This window comes from Diadema antillarum, unplaced genomic scaffold (genome assembly GCF_040938485.1).
Source record: "Diadema antillarum isolate AM-2024a unplaced genomic scaffold, OU_Dant_1.0 seq00001836_RagTag, whole genome shotgun sequence".
NCBI classification, from domain to species: Eukaryota; Metazoa; Echinodermata; class Echinoidea; order Diadematoida; family Diadematidae; genus Diadema; species Diadema antillarum.
In genome coordinates, this window is record NW_027272509.1 from 107,515 (window position 1) to 129,084 (window position 21,570).

At 37.9% G+C, this 21,570-nt stretch overlaps 1 protein-coding gene across 1 annotated transcript; it reads left to right on the plus strand.

Annotated features, from left to right (window-relative positions):
• Positions 1-377: 377 nt before the first annotated feature.
• LOC139712659 (phenylalanine--tRNA ligase beta subunit-like) lies at positions 378-14,760 on the plus strand. The gene is made up of 15 exons (XM_071624467.1): positions 378-502; positions 1,844-1,899; positions 2,546-2,643; positions 3,670-3,802; positions 5,310-5,425; positions 6,251-6,359; positions 6,897-7,047; positions 7,977-8,109; positions 8,825-8,938; positions 10,370-10,476; positions 10,887-11,068; positions 11,838-11,930; positions 12,689-12,871; positions 13,599-13,686; positions 14,392-14,760. Exons 1-15 carry the CDS (start codon positions 445-447, stop codon positions 14,541-14,543), a joined length of 1,773 nt encoding a protein of 590 aa, XP_071480568.1. The 5' UTR covers positions 378-444; the 3' UTR covers positions 14,544-14,760.
• The last annotated feature ends 6,810 nt before the right edge of the window (positions 14,761-21,570 follow it).

The following is a 21,570-nucleotide window of genomic DNA, read 5'->3' on the forward strand; positions in this document are numbered from 1 at the left end:
ATTCACAACGACGTATTCATTAAAAATACTCCTAGGCATATTCAGTATTGTGGTTCATGTTTCTTTGACTTAAGAAGAATGACATTGTGTCCCAAAATTTGTTTCTAGGAGTGTATTAAGATGTTTGAGGAATCACACAAAACAAAATCAAAAACAAAAACAAAGTACACTGTACAGGTACCTGACGTGACTGCCTACTAGTATCATTATATCACTGGTGGTAGCCAGTGGTGGTAGAATACGCATAGGGGATCCCGAGTGCATAGTGCTTCAGCTGATAAAATGCTAGCGAGAGAGGGCGCTAAATACGGCACTGTCACAAACTTTGATATTGCGTGAGATTGCGTGAGCTTTCATGTGGCACCCAGTTGGTAGGGTGGGCCTGGCCTAGTTGCAGAGTATTTTCGAAATTTAGGCAGGGATCAGACCAGTTTTGCTGTCAACATGCCTACCGTTGGAGTCAAAAGAGATCTTCTCTTTGAGGCTCTGGGAAGAACTTACAGTGAGTACTTTTGTGCTGTTTTTGCTACCATGTGTGATCAATGGAGCGAGACACAACTGTGCAGTCCCAATCGTCTGCATTTATGTTTGTGTGTTTGTTTTCATTTTCCATCTGACGAGAATAGACTCCTACTACGGTCTAGTCCTACCACACCAATCATTAATCAAGATAGCTATATGGCTGGATTGCCCATATTCAGTTGCACTAGCTGGTATTCTGTGAGGTTTACTTGTATGTACAGGGGGAAGGGACCAGAGTGTGCATTCATGGAGTCAATTCAATTTTCAATAAAAAGCAAACATCGTAAAAACGTCTTAAAAGGTCCAGTTTGAGGCTTTGGGAGCAGTGATTTAAATTCTTTTTTCAAGATATCACATTTGATGCATATGTGTAGGTCTGTTGTATCACAAAACATCCTACCATATAAGATTTTTGAAGTAAAGCCTGAAATATAAAGAGATATCACTATCAGTATTTTTCTTAAACCATAGAAGGCCATAACTGTACCTGTAGACGATTTCAGTCTGGAAACATTTTTATTATAAGTAAAGTAGACTAGATCTATATAGACTAACCATTGTTCACATTTTGTGTATTAACAAATACTTATAAACATCGATAATATGCATTCAAATTTTCACAGTGGTTATCTTTATCCCTAACTCACATTTTAGAACTATTTTAAAGGACAAGTTCACCTTCACAGACATGTGGGTTAAGTGAATGCAGCAATATTAGTAGAACACATCAGTGAGAGTTTGAGCAAAATCAGACAATCCGTTAAAAAGTTATGAATTTTTGAAGTTTCTGCTTAGTCACGGCTGGATGGAAAGACTACTATAGCTTGTGATGTCACATGAGTACAACGATATAAAGAAAGAATAAAGAAAATTCAACATATTTCCATTTTTCTCACATACAGTTGTAACAAAAGAACACTCGACTTCTCTCTTTCAAAAGGCACGGGGAATAATATTACCCTTCACATACATCAGTAGCAAGTTGAAGAAATGTGCACTTTATTCAAAAAGTAAAGTTTTGTGAAATTCTCTTTTTATTTTCCTTATATAGTTGTACGCATGTGACATCATATACTGTAGTAGTCTTCTCTTCCAGCAGTGACTGCGCAGATACTTAAAATATTCATAACTTTTGAACGGATTGTCCAATTTTCCTCAAATTTTCACTTATGTGTTTTACTAATATTGCTGCATTCTCTCAATCCTTATATACAGTATATGAAGGTGGACTTGTCCTTTAAAGCACTAATGCTGGGTTTTTTTGTTTTATCTGCAAATGGTAAATTATGCCTTTAAATGCTCTTCCCCTGTCTGCACTCAGGTGACGAGGAGTTTGATGAACTCTGCTTTGAGTATGGCCTGGAACTGGATGAAGTGGTAAGGCACAAAGGCTGCATCGTAATTGCATTTGTTGCAGGATAGAATTACACTGTTGTGTGAAAAAGGAGTGACAGTACAACTGTAATTTAAACTTAACATCAACATTCAATTTGAATATAGTGTCTACACAAACGTAGTAGGTCTAAAGACATTATTATTATTTTTTTTTTATACTGACTCCATTACTAGACTGTTCAGACCCTATCTACTCAGTAATGAAAGTGATGCTTTGCCTTTAATGGCATAATGGTCATGATCATGAAGTGTCGACTGAAGATGGCATACATGTTTTCATAAGTTTTGCCAATTCAAAGCATTTTCCAATAATTTTATTATGATTGAAGTATAGATATTCATTCTACAATGATATTTCAGTGTTCATTGTATTGATGTGTTTGCAACTATGTTAGGAATATGAATGGTGTGTATGTGTGCATGTGTTTCATTTTGATCTGATTTAAATTATATATGCCGTACAAATTCATTAAATCTTTTCACCCCAACCCAGTGTCTGGTCATTTTCAGAGGGGAGCGGAAAATCTCTGCACCTAGTAAAAATCCTGTTGGTCATTGAAAAGCTAAATCTGTGTGAGATAAAAGTAGCCTTTTGTTATCTTTTTGTTTCCTTTTGTTTCTTGTTTAGACGTCTGAGAAGACTATGATGGAGAAGGAACAAGGGAGTGACAAAGCTGAGGGCTTGTCTGATATTGTTATCTACAAGATTGATGTTCCAGCAAACAGGTTAGTGTTCTTTTTAAGCCGTTCCCTATGGGAACCTAGTGGCCTGTGTAGTAAGTCTATGGTGATTTCAGAATTCAGTATGGAATGGGTTAATCAAATTGCTGTACACAGTGAAACCTTGAAAGATGTTGGATATAACGAAATCCTCTATAGCAAGGTAATTTTACCAGTCTCAACTCTTGCTACCTGTACATTTTTGTGGAGTGCCCTGATATAGTGAGAAACCTGATATAGCAAGGTAACTGTTACATGGCTGTAGGTTCACATGACTAGTTTCTCCTTTATAAGCAAAAGAGGTGACCGTTTACACTGTCACTTAAGCTGGGCTACACTGTGTATTATACAGTAAGAACATGCACTTATGAAATCATTCTCTTTGCTGGTTGTGGTAGTTCAGGAAATAAGGGAGCCCAATTCAATTTATTTACTTCTTCTTTTACTGTATCATTTTCTTTAGGATGTGGCAAGTATGCCAAATATGGGACGTAAATATTCTAGGGAATTTATTCATGGAATTAGTATGTAAGTGGGGTAAAAATAATGATAATATTGATGATGATAATGACACTACAACTACTACTACAACTATTGCATCTACCACCACCCCTTCTGCTACCCTTATACTCCACTTGCTACCACAACTACTGATGATACTAATATTGTAATGATTATGATAATAATAAGAGGACAAGGGATTTGTATCCAACTCTTAGTAGACTATTAAACTTTTTATGTTGTTTACATGCTTATTTTGTTTTCTTCTTCAGAGTGATGATGTTAATGCATTCTAAAGTTTAATTTCATGAAATTTGTTTATCTCCAAGTCAAGGAAGCAAATGCATTTGCCTGACAAGTGTCAATGAATCTATTGTAGGCTTCTCTCTTTATGTGCCCAAGTATGTCTGTCCTCAATCTCTAACTATTTTCTCTCAATTTCCACAGTTGCTACTGTCCTTTTGTCCTTATTTCTCACAATTCTTACTGTGTAATCTGTTTTCTCATTCATTCTCTGTTCATTCTTCGTAGATACGACCTTCTGTGCCTGGAGGGTCTGGCCCGGGGTTTGCTGGTCTTCTTGCAGAAGCTGGAAGCCCCTCGCTACAAGGCCATTCCGCCCAAGAGTGGAGGCCGTCTGCAGCAGATGTTCATCAAACCTGATGTGAGTTCCTCAAGCTCAGTGCCACAGTGGTCTCTGTTACATGTATGGCAGTATTGAGTTTCAAGTTACTTTATAGCCCCCTTAAAGGGCTGATACAGTCTTGGTTGCGATAGAGCTTAAAGGACAAGTTCACCTTCATAGACATGTGGGTTGAGTGAATGCAGCAATATTAGTAGAACACATCAGTGAGAGTTTGAGGAAAATTGGACAATCCGTTAAAAAGTTATGAATTTTTAAAGTTTCTGCTCAGTCACGGCTGGATGGAAAGACTATTATAGCTTGTGATGTCACATGAGTACAACGGTACAAAGAAAGAATAAAGAAAATTCAACATATTTCCATTTTTCTCGCATAACAAAAGAGCACCTGACTTCTCTCTTTCAGAAGGCAGGGGGAATAATATTACCCTTAACATACGTAAGTAGCAAGTCGAAGAACTGTGCACTTTATTCAAAAAGTAAAGTTTTGTGAAATTCTCTTTTTATTTTCCTTATATAGTTGTACGCATATGACATCATAAACTGTAGTAGTCTTCTCTTCCAGCAGTGACTGTGCAGATACTTAAAATATTCGTAACTTTTGAACGGATTGTCCAATTTTCCTCAAACTTTCACTGATGTGTTCTACTAATATTGCTGCATTCTCTCAATCCTTATGTATATGAAGGTGGACTTGTCCTTTAAGGTTTGTAACTTTGTTGAAAGATAATGAGAAACCTCCTACAAAATATGAAAGGGACAATTTTAAGAGAACTTCAAAGTTTGTTTGGTGAAAATTGATTTTGAAATGGCTTAGATATGAAAACAAAACAAAACAAAGAGGTCTTAATAAAAGGTGGGACCAACCTTTTATTAGGACCACTGTGTTTCACTTTGCTTTTTGAATATCTTAGCCATTTCAAAATTAAGTTCCTCATAGAATTGTATGCTTGTTGATATTCAGGTAATTTTTTTATCATTTCGCAAAAGGTTAACATCTGAACCCCCCCATCTCAATGAAAACGATACCATCTCTTTATGCTGCCTTTCCCCACCCCTTTGAATGTTACAATTTATCATGCCCACTGTAATACTGCTATTTATGTCTATTTACTTGTGAAATGAGAAATATAAATTTTCACTCGATCCCTGATCTTTAAGTTCAGCGCATCTTATGGTGAATTAGCCAAGTGATTTCCCTCAGATAGGCCTTTAAGGAATCTGTACTATTTTACACCACTGCAAGTTGTCATATAATCAAGTGATTCAGTGTGATTAGATATAATGTGATACTAAATATTACAAAGGAGATGGTGAATTTTTTAGCATTATGAAAGTGCTTATAGATAATTCTTTGTGAAACAGAAGTGTTCTTGATTTTAGACATATATGTCTAACTTGCCTTGAAGGAAAGTGATAAATATCTTGATTTGTGAATAGGATTATGTAAGTGAGTCTGAAGTGTTGAACTATCTGTCACCCACCAACTCAAAAGCTTTGCCTCCCACTCTCTCACACACACTGATCAGACAGCCAGAGTGCGCCCATTTGCCGTGGCAGCCATCTTGAGGAATATCACTTTTACGAAGGAGTCTTACGACAGCTTCATTGATCTCCAGGACAAGCTCCACCAGAACCTGGGCAGGTAAGAGCAAGAAGGACTGAGGTCCAGGAGCATGCCTTGATGGTGATTTGAAAAATGGAGTTGTAGTGAACATCAGGATAGAGTCTTAGAAAGTGTCAGCTCGTCTTGAATGACCTTGTGCCCCCACTTATCCTTGATGAAAAAGTTTGCATGATATTTTGTGGATGTGGTCGATACTTGCAGTTCAGATCAAGAGAGATCCGAGAAGCTCGGCTACTCTTTCAGTTTTGAAGACACTTTCATTTCAAGTAAAGTCTTGGGGGGAGAGGAACAGAGAAACCCTAACTTGGAATGTTCATGGCAAGAAACAATGTCAGTGATGATGAATAAGATCTCAGTTTTTAGCCCATGTCATGATGCAATATTTTTAGAGTGGTATACCACTTAAGTTATGTGTTCCCTTTATCACTGATTGCAAGAGGTATTATACAAGAGCCGCCTTCTGGAGAAAACGGTACAATTTCTTGTGTGCATGTCTCATATTTGGGCTATCACTACATCCAGTACATGAGCCTTCCAAGTATTTAGACACACACATAACACTTGGCAGATGAGAGCTGCTTTGTTTTGTAAAAAAAGATTATACCCCTCCCATCACCTACCCCACCCATTATATACCCCTCCCTCAAACCAACATATCTCTGACTAATCCAACAAGCATTTAAACCTGATCTTCTCATTCTGTTGCATATAAAAGCCCTTTCATTTCTTGATTGTTTGCTGCATTTCTTTGTAGAGAGAGCATGAGGTCATTACATTGTTTACTAACAAAACTTGTTTTCTCCTTTCTCGGTTTATTATTATTATTATTTTTTTTCATCTCAGGAAGCGCAGTCTTGTCTCTATGGGAACGCACGACTTGGACACCATCCAGGGACCGTTCACCTTTGATGCCTTGCCTCCCGACCAAATCAAGTTTGTCCCCCTCAATCAGGTATGCTGGTTGATGAGGATATAAGAAGTGTCCCAGCCATTCTTATTCACCTTACATCAAAGCACTTCCTATTTGTTTTGGCAATTTATGTAAAGTATGTACAATAATACTGCATGTCCAAAGCCATTTGAGAAACTTGAAAGGAGAACTCCAGATGATTATAGACTTTGAATATCTATATAGTAGTTATTAGTTTATCTGCACAAGGACCACAATTCATTCCAGAAATCTATTTATGTACTAGATTCTACAGTAGATGATGTGCAATTACATGAATTGTGAGGAATGGCTGTTTAAGACTCATTGGTATATATTTGGCAACAATCAGCTATATCTTTGTAATATCTCTCCATCAGCTTTTAATTTTTGAGCTTAAAAATAGATATGTTTGCTTTCCTTCTGCCAATTATATGAAATCAATTTGGCATGGGACATGCGTGGGATGTAATGTTCATACCACAGCCTCAGATCCGGAATGATTGATTTCACACTTCTGATTTTTGCTCATCATTATCTCTCTGGATTTCTGCTCCCCAGACCAAGGCATACACAGCAGTTGAGCAGATGGAACTGTTTTCTGGCGACAGTCACCTCCGCCACTACCTCCCAATCATCAGAGACAAACCCGTCTATCCAGTAATCCTTGACAGCAATGGTGTGGTTCTCTCTATGCCCCCAATCATCAATGGTTAGTTGTTTTTTTTTTACAAAATCAAAATGTCCGTTTCATCTGTGTGATTGTTTGATGAATAACTTCAGATATACATTGCACTCCCGTTATAACGAACACAGTTATAACGAAATTCCGGTTACAACGAAGTAAAAATTCAGGCCGCAACATTATCCGCTCGATGGTTTTATTGTTTATTTGTTTGGTTTTAACGAAAATTTGTTATAACGAAAGAAAAATGCAGGTCCCAAAGAATTTGTGATTATAGGAGTCATTTGTACATGTGAATTTGGTGAATACAGAATTATTAGTAGTTTATATTAGTGAAGTGTGATTGAACCAAGATGATCTGCTCAAAAGTTATGAATTTTTACAGTTTTGGTCAAATCCATCACAGACTACAGCAATTTTAGATGACGTGGTGTATGTCACACAATATAGATCACAGACTAAAGCAATTTTTGATGACGTGGTGTATGTCACACAATATAGAAAAAAAAAAAAAACAATGAAGAGAATTCCACTAATTTTATTTTCATGAAAATTGAACTTTCATTTGACTTGTAGACAAAAAGCAACCCTAATATTATGCCTCTGCCTTCTGAAAAATGTACATGTAAGTAAAGTGCTCTTTCCATAAGCTGGAAACACACACATACACCCACACACACACACACAATGAAGAAAAAAAAATGAAGGAAAAAAATTTCACTTCATATTTGGACAAGAGAATATGAATTTTTTTTTTTTTTTAATTCAGAACTTACTTTTGCTCATTGAGATGCATGTATCACAGAAGTATCTTCCTAATTGCACTTTGCAATCTTCCTGGTTTGTCATGGGCGAATGCTCATATCTGTGGGATAATGTGTTCTAAATGGAATTGAGGGTTGCTTGTGAAATCATCAAGTTGTAAAATCTTTCACTCTCTGTTTTCTGCACTACAGGCAATCACTCTAAGATCTCTCTCAACACCAAGAACGTCTTCATCGAGATCACCGGCACGGACTTGACCAAGATCAAGATCTCGCTGGACATCCTGGTGACGATGTTCAGCCAGTACTGCAAGGAGCCGTTCGTGTGAGTTGGGAAACTACCAAGCGAGGGAGCTGTTGATCCAACTTTTTTTTTTTTTTTTTAAATACTGAGAATTCTTTCATGAGTATAGTTTTGACATCCTTATGCATTATTTCCATCCCCACAGGTGATGGCAATTATGCCCTGCAGACTGTTTTTATCTGACATTAATATTTTCATCTAAGTCTTTCATTACCTCCATTCTACGTGAAGATGTCTGGTATTTCCAAAAAATGGCCTTGAGGAGGTTATTATGTATCAAAGGGTTAATCCAGGCATGTGATATAGAGGATTGAGGGCTCTATTTTGTGGCTCAATGATCAGCAGATTTTGAGAAATCAAAGTAATAGTTGCCTTTGATAAGGTAAAATCCACAACCTTTTTGCATACCTTTTCTTCCAGAAAGAGCAAACTCAAGGAAAGTTTGCAACTGATGTAGGGCGATTGTCAATCAGTTGCAATAAAAAAACACCTCGACGGTAGAATTTCGATAATTTGAATCAAGGAAAGTTTGTTCCGGATTGTCTGCCAGTAAATCAGTTTCTTTACCTGAAGGAAGTGGGCCAAAGTATCAACTTTCAAGTCTCACCATGAAACATCAAGGGGAAGCCAGTGAAGTATTGTTTTACTCTAAAATATGGTACTGACAACAATGCTGTCAGAATAAAGATATGGGCGAAGGAGAGTATTCATTGCTTCTTCTTTCTGATCCACACAGCATGGAGCAAGTGGAAGTGATAAAGCCAGACAGGAGCAAAGACATCTACCCTGCTTTGAAGTACAGAAAGGAAGATGTTCCAGTGGACCTCATCAACAGGAGAGTTGGAGTAAAGTAAGTTGTTTCCTATTTATTTATCATTCTTATTTTGAGCAACATCTCTTATTACCATAGATTATCTGGAGCAGCACTTGCTATCAGATTACAGGTAAAAATTTGCAGTTCATTTGACCATTGCGATCAATCTTATAATTCCATTGTTGTTTATGGTGTTTGAGGAAGATGAACATGTTATAGATCTGATGATAGCCCCATCCTCCCTCCACACCCCCACCCCCCCCCCCCCCCCAGAAAAAATGAACACCAAAAACAAAGATGTTGCTGAGAGTTCTGCGTTTAATACCTAGGAATGTGCGGTACTCTAATAAGTTTGGCTGAAAAGAAAAGTCTGTTTCGTTTATCATGTTAATGATGCACTTTTCGGCATTCCCTGACAGGTGATTAAAGGGATGGTACAGTATCGGTGGAGATGAGAATTGGGCTTTTAACTTTTTGCGAGATACCAAGCAAACACTTATGATATAGTACAGAGCATACCATTTTAAGAGGAATTCAAAGCATATTTGATGGAAATCGGGTTTGTATTGACTGAAACATCCAAAAACAAAGTAAAACAGAGCGATCGTAATAAAGTGTGGGTCTCACACTTTATGAGAATCGCTCTTTTTTGGATATCTCAGCCATTTCAAAACCAATTTTTATCAAATAAACGTTGAATTCCTCATACAATTACATGCTCTTTCATATTTCATGAAAGGTTTCTCATTATCTCACCAAAAAATGTTAGAAACATGAAATTAGGTCTCAACCAAAACTTTACGATCCCTTTAATGTGTGTAGTCATTAATAGTCGAGATATAAACACGGAGCAGTCCCTATCCCGTGATGATTCCAACAAATCTATCCAAGTAAGCACCTGTTCTAAAATGTTATATCTTCATGGTGTTATCAACAATGTGGTGTATCCATGAGCCATATTGATATATATTTTTATGTACTCCGCTGCATGCTATAAGAATGTGGAGTAAAAGCTTGAATTGACCAGAAGTGCAGTATTCGAAGAACTTGCATCATGGCTCATCATGCACATTTTCCCTGGGGTGACAAGACCCTATACAAATCTATCTCAATTTGCATAATATGTATAAAAACAAACAAACCCAAAGTCAATTGTAAATATTAAAAAAAAATACTAATCATAACTTTTGAAGTTTATTAAGGTAATCCAGACAATGTTTGCACATTATTTGACATCAGCTTTGTTGTTACTTTGTAAAAATGTTGTTAAAATGAAACTAATTTTTTTTTGCTGTCCTGAAAATTTCTGATTTTCAGATACAAGGTCCTGTTACCTTAGGAAAGATGTGGACATGTTGTATACAGGATAAGATAGTGAAGTGGGAATACAGGACATCAACTTTTGATCTATGTTCTGTTCAGTGCTTGAATGTTTTTTATTTTTATTTGCTTGTTTGTTTTTGGCAGCCTGTCTGCAGACAAGATAGCTCAGCTCCTGACCAAGATGTGTCTAACGAGCAAGGTGACGGACGGAGGGAAGAAACTGTCTGTGGAGATCCCTCCTACGAGAGCTGATATCCTTTGTCACATTGGTCAGATATTGACCATTTTTTATCTTGTTAATTCGTGAGTGAAGCCCTGTTAGGCGGATTAATTATAGAAAAGGCCATGACATTAGCATTATGTCAACTTGTCAAACCCCTGCACACAGCCATAACTTGCCCATTTTGTTGACATTGGTGAATATGCATTCAAACTTTGCTGGTTGCCAAATAAGGCGACCAAACATCGCAACCTCATCACACAACAGCAGTTGTGATAGAATAGAGATTAGGAGGAGTTCCTGATCCGTGTTGCTCGTTAGTCAATTTCAGGATGTTTTAGGTTGCAAACAAGCACAGAAGGAAAGGAGGCAGTTGCATGCTGGCTAGTATCTGATTGGCTCATGCAATGTGATATTGACCTTGACCTCTGACCCCTGCACATGTCATCCATTCCTGTGACATCATCGAGGATGTGGCCATTGCCCACGGTTACAACAACATCACCAAGACGATCCCCAACACGAACACCATCGCCAACCAGTTCGGCATCAATAAACTGACGGACCTGCTGCGGTTGGACATCTGCGCTGCCGGCTTCACAGAAGTCCTCACTTTTGCCTTGGTATGTTCCATTTTTGTGCAACTTTTTAAATAAGCCCTTGGTTTCATGTTTGTAAGTCAGATACTCCCTCTGCAGTGTTAGGATTGAGAGGACAAGAGTTCAGAGTTCAGAAGGTGTTATCTCTGTTGCATTACTCCTGTGAAGGAGTCAATATTTATGAAATTGCAAGAAATATCAATTGCAGTGGGCATTGTGTGAGATCCTTGAACTCGCACTGCAGTGCATGATGGGTTGTATATTACCACAGACATCTTTTAACAGGACACTTTAATAGATGTTATCATAGGTTGGTTTCTACTGAAGTGTTTGGTGCTTCCCATGATGCAACCTAATTACCTGGTTGTAAAAAGGTTTGAAGCACTCTACTTCAAATTGCGAATTTGATGTACTTGAATTTCTCCAAAGATCCCATTTGTTTTGTTAATTGTTCCATTACATCCATTGCAGTTTGTCATAAAAGTTGACTGTCAAATGAGTTCAGTGTGCCAATTGCTGCTTGTCATATCAAAGGCCATGTATTGTCTTATATACTGTAAACATAGACGTTTTCGCACACATGAAATTTTTGTGAATTTTGTGAGGAGCCAAGATTTTCAAAATTGAAATGCACACAAAAGATGTTGTCTTCATTGCCAGGGGTAATTTACAAAAATTATGCTGCGAAAAAGGGCTGTCGGCTCCAGTTTGCAAAAATTTCATTGCACAAACTTTTCTGGTTTTACAGTAATTGGCCATGTCATTTTCCATTTTTTTTTTGTCCATTCCCCAGTGTTCAAGAGAAGACGTATCAGACAAGCTGCAACTTGATCTAGCCAAGACGAAAGCCGTTCACATCTCAAATCCCAAGACGGCAGAGTTCCAGGTAGGATTTCAAATGACAGAATGTAAAAGAGACACTGGATGTGGAGGCATAATTGTCCAGTGGTAAGGTGCTTGAAGGGATATTTTGAGGTTGTGGGTTCAAGCCCCAGCTACACGTAGATCGCCACTATGGGGGACATACAGAGGTGAAGGAAGCAGTGTAAATATGTCTGTCGCGATGTAGAATAACAGTGTTTTCAGATTAGGCAAACCACGCTTGAGATTTAGGGAGTGTGGAAAGTCCTCACTATGTTTAATATACTTATGATATCCCATCCCCTTGTTTTATCCTCTTCCTTCCACGTGACTGAGCAGATAGTAGAATATCGTGTGACTCTAGAGATAATGCTGTGAAAAATGTGGGCACACATGATACTCTCCTGCCATCCTTTGGTCAAGACAGACATTTACTGTCCATGCACAAACTCAATTCCCAACAAAAAAATGAAGCTCTGCTAGTAATCTTCTAATAAAAAAAGTATCCAACAACAACAAAAATAACAACTCCAAAACAAGATCCAGAATGAATGGACAAATGATCAGACTGAGGGAAGTACAGTCTGAAAACATAAAACCTGTACCACCCATTTAAATGGAGGCAAAGAACTATTTAACAAAACTACTGAATAACTGCTGCTATAGATACTTTAAAAAAAAAAGAAAGAAAATGAGTGTATAAGTTTAATAGGGTTAATTGTTAATTGATGTACATTTGTAATTAAAAAGGGTTAATTGACCATTTTTCACAATTTCCTGCAGGTTGCCAGGACGGCTCTGCTCCCAGGCGTCCTGAAGACAATTGCCTGTAACAGGAAGATGCCCCTCCCTATCAAGGCCTTTGAGATATCCGACGTCGTGCTCCAGAACCCAGATAAGGACGTGGGTGCCCAGAACTACCGCCACTTCTGTGCCGTCCACTACAACAAGAGCCCCGGCTTTGAGGTGTGCGCAGTGAATATGAATTAGATTTCGTCTTGTTGATGAATATGCATTGCTTTTGGTCTTATGAATATGCATTATTATGTCTCATGAATATGCATTGATTTCTTTCCTGAATGTGCATGGTAGATTTCTGTGATCAATTTGGTATGAGAACCTCCCAAAGTATGAATTCCTGGCAGCAGCGCATGAACCTAATACATAGCTTTGAATTTCTTGTAGCTCATGTTGTATTAAGAACTGCAAGAAGTAAGAGTTTTGCCCAAGCTTATTGTATCCTGCTCAACAGGAATCTCAGGACTGTGAATTTTTAGTGACTCATATGGTAAAAGAATCTCAAGAAATGATAGTTGATGTCTTTTTGCACAAACAGAGTAAAACCTTGGAAGACAAGCATGCATATCTTCATCAGTGTTTGATATACAGTCAACCTTGCGTAAATCAACTTGGCGTAAGTCGAATAATCACCTAAGTCGAAGGTCTTTTCAATTCCTCTTCTCTTTATATTCTCTTTATTTTAATTCCTCAAAAGTCAAATATCCTTTTAGTCAAAGCTATATCTTCAGTCCAATAAATTTGACTTCGGCCAGATTGACTGTAAGTCAGAGCATTTCATTTCGTGGATGAATGCTTGAGTTTCACCAACATTCTTAGTGTGCATACATATATCATCAACTCTATGAGTTACAGTGAGATAATTCATCCCCCCTTCCCACCCCTTGTTGCCAAGGTGATTCATGGGCTCTTAGACCGGACGATGCAACTCCTCCAGGTACCCTTCTCCAAGGAGGATGGCTACCACCTCAAGGCAGCAGACAGTGAGTAACTCCTTGTTTCTATCTTCTTCTTTTTTTATCATCTCACATCCAGAGTTTGGAACAAACCTAAATATTAAGACATTTGAGATATTCTTCATCTTGAGAATATTTGATAAACTTTCACATTTTTTACCATCATACCTTTAAGATTGCTTTACTAAGAAACTGACAATATTTTGGGAGAATAATAATGCTGGCCTTGTAAGAGTCTATCTCATATGCATACATCACTTTGCAAGCCTTGTTTTTATGTTATTCAGTTTATAAGAGTATAACACACCTATCTAGCAGCATGTCTCATTTATCACTAAAATGTGCATTTGCAAGTCAAACTTTCAGACAAACTTGCTTGTCCCCATCTTCAGCACCTCTATTGGTTGGTATAGACACTTTGTCTAGTTCAGATATGAATGCATATCACTGTGCTGAAATGAAGAAAAAAAAAGCCAATGTGGCAAAAAAACCCCCAAAACCTAAAAACCCCAAAACAAACAAACAAACCACTAAACAAAAACAAACAGCAGCAACAACAACAAATCACACACACAAAAAACAACAACAACCCTCAAACCAACAACAACAACAACAACAACAAAAACCCCACACACCAAGTGGAACATTAAAAAGTGTACCAAAGAACATGGATAGTACTACTAAGAAAGAGTGTGACATTTCACTCATATTTTTCTTTGTGATGATGCCCAGGTCCAACTTTCTTCTCTGGTCGATGTGCCGAGGTCATCGTCAGAGGGAAGTCAATCGGTCATCTGGGCGTCCTTCACCCCAACGTCGTCACCAAATTTGAACTGACCAATCCCTGCGCAGCACTGGAAATCTCCATCGAGCCATTCCTTTGATGTCACAAGGGGGAGGCGTGGCCTATTATGTAGATATCGGTTAGATTTCCAATTCCATGATTGCAATATAGCCTCAGTCCGTAAACAGAGAATTGATACAGGATTCCAGACATCATGAAAACATTGTGAAGTGTCTCTGACCAAAGCTGTCTACACGTTGCCAATATGGTGGAGATTGAAAGCACTGGACACTTCTGTCTTGTTATCAGAAAGTCACTTATTGTGGTGGTCATTGCAACAATCATACAATGAAATGATTGATTAGATGTTGCTACATGTATGGTTGTTGCAACAATACCATGATTAGTTTGCAGCTAGTGTCCCATTTGCAATGGACAAACTATGCTTGTGAATCTCACTTCCTTGGCAGAAATGTTTTAAAATCAAGCAGAAAAATTGGTGAACATTTGTTTGATTCAATGTGCTTGAAAGGTGAGCTACTTTATTCTCTAAAATACCACACCTCAAAGAGGCACATGTATTGTGAATCAAGGCTCTGGTATACAAAAGTTGCTTTTGCAACCATTCAATCAGTGTCCCTGCACAAATTAGATTCTCAACTTTTGTATAATTTGTATGCAAAATATTAACAACTTCTTGTGATAAATGTCATTAGTGGTGGTAGGCTTCTTAATCTGGACAGCGGTGATGTAACTGTACACCATGGGAATTCCAGTCCAGTCATAAGTTAGCCTGATAAGAAAGAGTAAAATTGTACAAGTATAACAGTGAAAATTTGATACAAACATGATAACGATTAGGGAAGTTATGAAATCATGAAATTGCAGAACAGTTCTTGTACAGTTCATATGAATATGCAGATAAGTGAGCTGATAATGTCATCACCTCACACTCACAATTTTCTGTTGATCATGTATAAAAAAAAAAAATGAGGAAAATTCAATGTTTCTGTTATCAAAGTGTAAAACATGATATTATTCCTGGTTGAATAACTACAGAATGGTGATCAGTTAGATACATCAGGATTTGAGACTGGGGTGTAATAATGCCTTTGAATGGAAAGCTGGAAATTTTAAAATTTAACGTACAACCGATATGGCAAGTTGCGAGGGGAAGACATCATCACTTCACTCTTTGCATATATTCATATGGACTATTCAAGAACTATTTCGTGAAAAATTAGAGAAACTTCAAAATAGCATAACTTTTCAATTTTTCAGTCAAATTTGATCAAGCTCTATGCTTTGCTGAAAAAACAAATTGTATTCCTTCTTTTCAGACTAACTTTAGACTGCACTGGAATTACCCAAATCCAACTTACATATGTATGCCATGCTGGTATTTGCTGTGAAAAAATAAGATATGACACAACTGTGATGGGGCTTTAAACTTTGTTGATTCTTCCACATTTAAATTGTGTCTCCTTTCAGCTTGGCTGGAGAGAATTTCTTTTTTTTCCTCCTTCCTTGTTTGGAGATAAAGTAATTTCTCTTTCATATCTTATCAAACCTGTAGAGTTTGTGAAAGTGGTGTTTTATGGTGAAATGGTTGTCCCACCAGAGTTGGGTTGGAAATGCCCTAGGTTCAATCCCTGAATCTTTGTGTTGCTGATGTCACACTAAGTTTCTGGTCCACATTTGCTTTTTTCTGACACTATACCGGGTGTCCCAAAAAAAGCGGAACGGTGGATTTTCAGTATCTTGCGGTCTAAAAGTTATATATCTTTTGACATCATTAGAAAGAGTATCGTCCGCAGAAGACTATGATACCAAAATAATCAAATTTGGTTCAGTACTTTTTATTCTACGCCAATTTCTGAAAATGCAGTCATTGCCAAATTTCGCCGGATTTTTGCGACTTATGAGATAATAATTAAAGTGCACTACGCGATCCATACGGTGAATATTGTGTAAGCTCGGTGATCCGTGTCAACAAAAGATACAGCTTTCACATTGGGAAACCCGTGTGTGTGTGTCTGTGTGTGTGTGTGTGTGTGTGTGTGTGTGTGTGCGCGCTCCCAATATGAAAGCGTTATCTTTTGTTGACATGGATCAACGAGCTAATACACAATTCACCGTATGGAGCGCGTGTCGCACCCAAATTATTATCTCATAAGTCGCAAAAAATTGAAAATGACTGCATTTACAAAAATTGGCGTAGAATAAAAAGTGCTGAACCAAATTTAATGATTTTGGTATCATGGTCTTCTGCGGAAGATGCTCTTTCTAATAATGTCAAAAAATGTATCACTTTTAGAACGCAAGGTACTGAAAATCCACCGTTCCGCTTTTTTTGGGACACCGGTATATGAGAGTGGTTAGACCTTAGTGGTATGTGAAAGGACTTTGACCAAGCCCAATACTGTGCATGCTAGACCAGGAACTTCAGTCTGGCCCAGTGTGTGCGAGCTTGGTTCGGAATCCGATGCAGCTCCAAGAGAAGTGGCAGGCGATGCCATTAAGTGGTACTAAAACTGACCTAGCTGGCGAGAGTCTGCATGGTCTACAAACCGCTGAGAATGGGCGTTTCCTGTTCAGCTGTGTCCAAGATGGCAGTATGCATCAAATCACCAGGGATCAGTTATTATGTTGTGGCCCCAAGGGTATGCCAAGCCCATAATCTTACCTCATGGAAGAAGTACTCGGGTGCCCCTTTCTACAAACTCGTATGTTGTCTTTACGAAAATGTCATCAAAGGCTTACTGTTGTGGGATGCAATCCTACAGAAATCACATCAAACAGAAATTTTATGTGTGTACAGATCATGGAACTCACATGGAATAAAATTCTTACATGTACTTATAGTCGTGTGTTTTTATTGTTTTTATTTCTCAATGAGAATGTATTGTGTGAAATGTCCTGCGACTGTGTGACAGCAAATCAAAATTTGAGATAGAGCAGGTATATCACATCATAAGAGGAGATTTCTACCTCATAAGGAAAAGTCAACCCGTTGAGGACGAGTTCCGAGTGTACTCTGGCAAGTGTCCATGGGAAATGTGTTTTGTAGCAAAATCAGTCCGTCCTAACGGGTTAACAGAAAACATTTCTGATAGTATTTTAAGGTTGGTGCACCATGAATTACTGACTGTAATCAAGAAAAGCAAACTAAAGTGCAATGTGCTTGGCTTTGGGACACATACAGTGTACTTGGGAAGGTGAGAAACATAGACCAAATCAATTTCATTGTCATTATATTTCTATTCCTTTTTTTTCCCTTTTACAAATTAACTGTTTTCATTCCTTGGTCAGTTATTTTTGCTTGATATAATATATGCAAATTTTTGGATAAAACCAGATTTAAGTCAAAAGAGAGCATGAAGAATGTGTGAGTGTAGAGAGAGAATTAAAGTCGTAACGTGGATGTCAAACACACACACGAACACCCAAACGCACACAACACAGTCATTTGAGTAATTTATACACTCTCTACAATCGACATCTGAGGTTCTAACAAACCATAGACAGTAAATTGTAAAACCAGAATTTTTTTGTGTGCAGTTTAATTTTGTGAATTTTGCGAGAGCCAAGTTTGGTAAAGTTAAAATGCACACAAAAGTCTTGTCTGCACATACATGTATATGCGTTGAATGCCATTGGCAATGCACAAAAATTTCATGATGCAAAAATTTCTTCCTTTTCAGTTCTCTCAAAACTCGTCACCAATAACGAGTCCCTCTCATGACAGTTTGTTACAGTAGTCTCAGAAATACCCACATTAATTCAGTGCTGGATTATCTATTTAATTGCTTTTATTAATTCTGTTAATACCCTGATGAATATGACATCGTTGAGTTTTTTTGAGTTGAGTACATCATACAATATATCCACAATCCATATGTAAGCATGTACTATACCTCTTTGATTGTCTAAGCAATGTTTGCTAAATGCATATTTTAGCATCTCCGTCGCATGCACTTCAGAAAGGAACTGCAATCAGAAGCTTTCTGAGGAAGATTTTTGAGTTCTTTCACTAAAACCAAACTAGCTTTTACATCTCAATAATACTCTTCGTTAGCATGCTTGTTCTTTCTCTTTCATCTACTTCTACTCACTAAAGTGTATATGTATTTATTGCATTTAAATGATGTCCACATCCATAGTATTTGCAATATTAGATGATACTATTAAAAACATTGAATTATTGCAAGTTTGATGAGTATCATTAGTAAGGGGATGGAATAAGCACAATCATAATAGTCCAATTATAGGCAAAAACTGGTACATGTGTAACACAATGCAAACTGCACACCTATGCAACACTTGCACCTTATCATACATATTGTATTTCCCCCAATCTTGAGTCCTAAGGAACATACTCTACCAGCAACTAAAACACTGCTGAATGATTCGGATTCTAGGATTTGACATGAATCAATAAAATGACACTCCCGAAAAGTCTTATATCCCGGAAAATAATATTACTATGATATATGAAAAGAGCAATACACCTGCTGTCAGTCAGCTGGGATACCTCTCCTTTGCACGCCATCACTATATCTGCATTAGTGCATGATCTTCACTAACACTTTGATGAACTTGCTGACCTTGACCAAGGAGTCATCTTTCACCCACTCTGCATGGATGAAATATTTTCCACATACATTTCTATACTCTACACTAAATAGCATTGCAACTAGATTTACACCTGGGAAATATTTATGGCCAGAAATGACATACATATTCGCTAATTTCTTGTGACCTTTGACCTTGACCATTCATCAATTCAATGGAAATAACTGTCCAATGACCTTTGACCTTTAATTTGCTGTTGAGGGATTTTGCCCCCAAATCTAATCAGCACATCTACGTTTTATGTAGCATACCTGGGCCATTTAAAAGAAAAAAAAAAAAACATTTGCAATGCCTCCAGCATCCTTCATGCGGAGGCATGAAAATACGTTGAGAAGCGTTTCTTCATTGCGATAATGAGATGCAGGACGGATGGATGAACAGATGGACAGACAGACAAATAGACAAACAGACAGAGAGAGACCCCAAAGCACAATGTCCCTAGCACCCTTCAGGGTTAAAGGTATGAAAATTATTTTACATGTCTGCATAATTTAATTACAGGTGGTGGCGCATGGCAAGTAGATAGCATGGTGCATAGAGCCAATGATTCACAAATTGATACCAAATACCCTGCGTTCATACGATGATCCCCCGCTACGCAGGGGCAGTTTGGAGAGTTTTATGGTCGACCGTCCACATGTGCATTGAAATCTCCTGCTTAAAGGGAGACAAAATTATGGCTGGTGGTTTCAGCTGCATGTTAGGTCACCATACATGGCGCTGTAGGGTGCGCAATTGCAAATTTATATGATTGCCTGATTCGCCATCCCATTTCCAGCATGCGCACTTATGAGGAGAGCAGCTGCGCGAGACATCAAGGGATCAGTCCCCCGCCAGAATTTTGTTGCCAGACTCGACAAGCTTGCCCGGGGAGCGGAGAATGTCCCACTGAGCGTTCACATGATGGGATTGCCGGGGAAAGTCAAACCCCTTCATTGTGAGCCGGGCCACGAATATTTTGCATTCAGCTGCAGATCGTCTCGGTAACTTTTCATTTCGTCACAGGGTACTCGACTGTGGCAGTGAGATTCCAACAAGTCATTATTTGCCATTATGGAAGCCATGATGTAGATTCCTACTTCTGAGCAGATGGGCTGTGCTGTCAGCCACAAGTAAAATAACAAGATTCATATTATTTGATCAAAGTATGGGCCTCAAAATAATTTGTAAGAGCAAAAGTGGAACTCGGGTTGAAAATGGTGGAGAAACATAGATGTAGAGGATCCACAGAAAAAAAATTGACAATTTCTGGTTGCATTTAATACCAAAGTGACATCACATTAGTCACTGTAGATACAAACCAAAGTAAGTGATTAATCAAAAAGAAAGATAATCACATTACAATCAAAATACGCTAGACAAGTCACTAGGGTATTTCACTTGCAAAGATTGATCCCCACCCATCTCCCCTCCCCCTTTCTCCTAAAATCATGACAATTTTAAGAATAAGCTTGTCTATTGGCAGAGTCTATTTCTGGTGCAGAAATGACTGAAAGAATGATCATGTACATCATAGCACTTGGATGCATAACTTTTAAAATACAATACACTCACCTAGTGTGGCAACACATCTAATTGTTTCACCTAGAGTAAGACTGGATCAACACATTGTACCCTGTGAAGATGAAAATATTCAAGTTGGTCAAACACTCGAGGGAAGTCCAAAATTCAGCCTACAAAATTTGCATCGCCTTTTTTACACTACCCTGAAAGTACAAGGCTGCATTTCAGTTTGTAACATGATTTACTGTCTCACACCACGGAAAGCGGTCACAATAATGTATAAAAGCAGATAAAAGTAGATCAAATATGGTATAAAACAGCATCAAGAGATTCTCACAAAATGCATATAAACACACAAATATGAATGTTTGCAAAATATTTGATGAGCTGTAATGCTACACAGAATAGGTTCATTTCTGTGAGTACTATGTATATACACGATATACCCTATTTATTTACTGTTCTAGGCAGTATAGACTTTACAAGTCACGATGATGAAATGACAACAAGATTTCTTTAACTCTGAAGTCGATACAGCAGCCAGTATATATCCTACGGAAGCCCTTTTTCTAGCAGCAAATCTTCGAAGTGTCATTCTATGCGATGTCCAACTCAAATAGACTAGTAGAATTTCATGTATATTGGACATATAGTATTAGGGACATCCAATGCACTGCACAAGTTTCATATGTAATACTAGTTGCCACAGCATATTATGCAAATTAGATGACGTGGCGATGTTCATCCCCTCTTACATCTTCCATTGACCTGTTTGTTGGAATTTGGCTTAAAAGACAAGTTCACCTTTATATACATATTATGTGGGTGGAATGATTGCAGCAATAGCAGTAGAACATATCAGTGAAATTTTGAGTAATATTGGACAATCTGTTTAAAAGTTATGAATTTTTGCAGTTTGTGTGTTGCCATTGCTGGATGAGGCTCCAAATTGCGAAAATTTCATGCCGCGAAAACATCGTGTTTTACAG

Bases quoted from the DNA above. Each gene is read 5' to 3' on its own strand.
- LOC139712659 (XM_071624467.1), top strand. From the start codon at position 445: ATGCCTACCGTTGGAGTCAAAAGAGATCTTCTCTTTGAGGCTCTGGGA. The intron at 503-1,843 runs GTGAGTACTTTT...GTCTGCACTCAG, and splicing joins GGCTCTGGGAAGAACTTACA to GTGACGAGGAGTTTGATGAA. The intron at 10,477-10,886 runs ATATCCTTTGTC...TGACCCCTGCAC, and splicing joins GATCCCTCCTACGAGAGCTG to ATGTCATCCATTCCTGTGAC.